General features: G+C 39.4%; 1 protein-coding gene across 1 annotated transcript; it reads left to right on the forward strand.

Moving 5' to 3' along the window:
• Window positions 1-530: 530 nt before the first annotated feature.
• On the forward strand, window positions 531-2,452 carry LOC124155172. Its single transcript, XM_046528888.1, has 5 exons — window positions 531-1,173; window positions 1,271-1,579; window positions 1,684-2,064; window positions 2,143-2,234; window positions 2,309-2,452. Exons 1-5 carry the CDS (start codon window positions 531-533, stop codon window positions 2,450-2,452), a joined length of 1,569 nt encoding a protein of 522 aa, XP_046384844.1.
• The last annotated feature ends 1,773 nt before the right edge of the window (window positions 2,453-4,225 follow it).

Below are 4,225 nucleotides of genomic sequence, written 5' to 3' on the forward strand. Positions count from 1 at the left end.
TATTAATTCGTTAAAAATGGTTTACATAAAATTTACAACCTTTTTTTTCCATACTTATAACAGATATTTTTTGATGAGGGACACACCCCTTTCGGCGGTGTCATTGACGACTTTAATATGTTTTATAACATTAAATCCTTTCAGGTACCTTTCATCGAAAAGCCAATCTTCGGGGTCTCTTGACAAAAAGCCTTCTACGGCATGATAGATTTCGCTTATTCTCGTTATAATTGGATAAAAAGGTAATCAAGAAAGCGTTCAAAGCAGCACGGTTATCGTTTGGCGGCAAAAGTAAACTCAGTCAATGCTTCATTAGAACAATGTTGCAAGGCGGCATCATTGTCCTACGACGATGCAAGAAGACAACGGCACTTCATGATCACAGCTATATTGTTGCGCGACTCTCCCGCCCCTGAAGACTCCAGTGACAAAACAAGCGGTAGCATTCGTGAAAGCAGTTCATGTTTTCAGAGGTGAAACCGTGTGTCTCTGAGTTATTTTTCTAGGAGTTTGTGTGATTTTACTTCGAAATGGCTGAGAAGAGTTATAGGCGTATCACTAGGAGGAATACCAATATTTGGCTCGTTGGTGACTATTTCGATGAAAACTTGCCGAGAAATGGGAAACTTCCTACATTGCGAGAAGTTTTGAAGAGTTTCTTTGCTAGACTGCACTCCACGCCGGGCACTGCTAAATCCAAAGACGTCGCCAGACACACGGGGAGCGCATTGCTGGAATTTTGGGCAGAAGCAAACATCCCAACTCAAAACGCCCGTGATGTTATTAAGAAACTATTAAACGCGTATAGGGAATATAGGAGGTTAGGAAAAGATAAGGGCCTCAAATGCAGGAAGAGTGATATGAAGAGACAATTATTTACATCCAAGCTGGACAGGCTGCTCGACATTGGTCATAAGAAAGCTATGGAGCTCATTAAAATAGATGATGACCGCCAATTTTACGTGAGCATGCAAAGTGACCGCATTGGGTATATGGGCGGCATCGATAAGGAATGGTGCGCCATGCAGGAAAACAATCGTAAAAGGAATCATCAGAAGGAACTTGCAGCGGAGAAGGCGAAAGAACGAAGTACAAAGGAGACGAATGAGCTCTTTAAAAACCATGTTTCTTCCGAGGCTTCCGATACGAGCACGGCTGAAGACACCGATGATGGTATGTAGTTTTGTATGTATGAATTATCAAGCTAAAATTTATGAATAATTTTATTTATGTAGGTCATATAATTTTTGTTGCACTACACATTTTACAGACTTTACACCGAGCAAGCCTAAGAAGCGCAAGATTCACATTGTAAATGACTCAATGGTATCTGCTGCGTTAGATCGAACTCTGACGTCTTCCGGTGGGGGATCCATGCTAATAAAAGCGGTTGCTCAGGCCACAGCGAAATCTTTGGGTTTTGCTGAGAAGGAGATGCAGATAGTTTCTTCCCGCTCACAATTACAGCGAAAAAGGTCGGAATGTAGAGAGGAAATGGCAATTATGATTAAACAAGAGTTCACTCCGGATGTTCCTTTGGTCGTCCATTGGGATGGAAAGCTAATGCCCAGCAGTGAAGGTATTTATCGTAATTTATTTGTCCTTTCCATTATTTATTTTCAATATCTTGCATAGTCTGTAGGCACATCAGACCATTTATTGCGGTTTCGTTCCTTCCTTTAGATGCAGAAGGCAATGCTGATCGGTTGCCAATTTTGGTATCTGGAGAAGGAGTTGAGCAGCTTCTTGGCGTTCCGGAATTGAAAAGGGGCACTGGGATTCAGGAAGCTACTGCAGTGGTTGAATATTTGACAAGTTGGGAACTTCAGGAGCGAGTTATAGGCCTCGTCTTCGATACCACAACCGTGAATAGTGGACGAGTAAATGGAGCCTGTGTTCATATTCAGCGAAAACTGGGAAAAGAGCTGCTGGAGCTTGCTTGCAGACACCATATACTTGAACTAGTCCTCGCTGCTGTATTTGATTCATTGATAAGTGTTTCTAAGAAGGCAACTTTACCATTTGTTGATTGTCTAAAGGATAATTGGAAAAATATCGACAAAGGTATTTTGAAACGCTTGCTAATATATTTCCACGTATGCAGGGACATTAACTAAACTTTTATTTTTACTATGCTTACAGCGCGGTACCGCACTGCAGCGACAACACGGGGTAGTTTGCGGAAGATCAACGACAAAAAAGAAATCATTATATTTTGCTGCAACCAACTTAAGGTAAGAAACTACCTCACATTTTATACACCCACATCTATTTCCACCTTAATTGATCATTATTTCTTTATTTCCAGGTATTTCAGCCGCGTGATGACTACAGGGAACTTCTGGAGTTGGTTATTATTTTCTTGGGTGGTTCAGTTCCAGGAACCACAGCCTATCAGTTTAAGAAGCCTGGCTCCATCAGCAAGTCGCGGTGGATGGCAAAGGCAATCTAGTCATTCAAAGTATGGATGTTTGGAAAGCAATTGAACCTTTCAACCTAAGAGAGTGACAACGTGTTTCAAATATGTTGTTTTGTAGCTTCCGTGTACATTAAGTCCTGGTACACATGTCCAGTGGCATTTAGTGCGCCAGCCCGTGATCTTGAACTTCTGAAAACGTTGGCTAGTAGAGAAGAGAAACACTACCAAGCAGCATTAAAAAAATTTTGCAACCATTTATGGTATTTATCAGAAACATTAGTTTGCTTATCTTTGTTTGATCCCAATGTTTCATTGCCTTGTAAGAGGGCGATGGTCAACTCTTTTTTAAAGGAAGTGCATGTTTGCAGCCCTCGAGCGCAACTTCCTCCCAATTGTGGCATTAAGGATTTGGAATTGAGCGATTTCGTTTCCTCTAATTCTCGACGTTTCTTCGACATTACGGGCATTGATCAAGGCTTTTTGTCAAGAGACCCCGAAGATTGGCTTTTCGATGAAAGGTACCTGAAAGGATTTAATGTTATAAAACATATTAAAGTCGTCAATGACACCGCCGAAAGGGGTGTGTCCCTCATCAAAAAATATCTGTTACAGAAAAACCTTACCTGTAATGAACGTGAGAGACAGCATTTGCTATTAGTGGTGCAGAAGCACAGAAGAATGTTCGCTAAGTACGGAAAAAAAAGGTTGTAAATTTTATGTAAACCATTTTTAACGAATTAATAATAAAATAACTGATTTGTAATAATAACTTTTATCAACAAGTATTGTATTTATTCTATTTAACAACAATTTCTGCAGCAAATACCGGAGAGAACGGAAAATAGCCCCTGTAAAGTAGGCAAAATGCCTTACATCCTAGCCGAAAATGTTTAAACGCGTTTCGGCAGGGTCAAATATTGTGCAATCGAGCCGAATTTTTTTGTGGGTCGTTTATACATGAAATTGCACCATAAAATGAAGTCGCCCCACAAACTTTCAAAAAAAAGTTTTCTTTTGGGCCACCCTAGGGCTTCCCTCGCTCTTTGCAATGCAGGTCCACAGAGGGATAGGCGCGTTTCTAGTTTTAAAATGTAAAAAAAAAGGCAGGGTCTTATGTACAAATTTAATTGGAATGTTCATGTACAAATTGAGGTCAGAGGACCACTTCAAACACAACATTGGAAGTAATTACACTATCCTCTGTTAAACGCACATGATGACTCATACTTACGTATCAACGGGAGACTTGAATGTGGAATCAGCCGCATTTTGATGAAAGGTATTTAAAGAATGCGAGATATTGTTGCAAATGAACAAATGTATCAGCTTGTGCGACGTTAACGTCAGGAATATTTACCGGTTTTTGTTTTTGTTTTTTTTTTTTTATTATTTAAAAACCAATTTTAGGAAACAATAGCAATATTTAGGAAGTAAGGTATGCCGTCGCATGTTCTCTGATAATTTCTGTGCATTTTGGTACCTCATTTGTAGAGTTTGGTTGCGTATAAGTTGAGAAAAAGGTATATATACAGTATAAATAATATAGAAGATACCCGCGCGGTATGCCGAGAAGAGTTTTTACATGTTGTTCGCCGGGAAAGTGTAAGATCTTACATAACAAGGGGTGATTGTCCGCGAATGAAGAAATAATTTTGAATATTGAAAAATAATTTTGTTTACGGCGATTACTGGAAAACTGTAATGACTAGTCGGAAACTTTTCAATCAATATTCACTATAAAATACCTTCGAAATCGATTGCTCCTATTTATGCTGCTCGTTTAATAGATATTATAATTTTTAGTAT

This window comes from Ischnura elegans, chromosome 3, assembly GCF_921293095.1.
Source record: "Ischnura elegans chromosome 3, ioIscEleg1.1, whole genome shotgun sequence".
Lineage (NCBI taxonomy): Eukaryota > Metazoa > Arthropoda > Insecta > Odonata > Coenagrionidae > Ischnura > Ischnura elegans.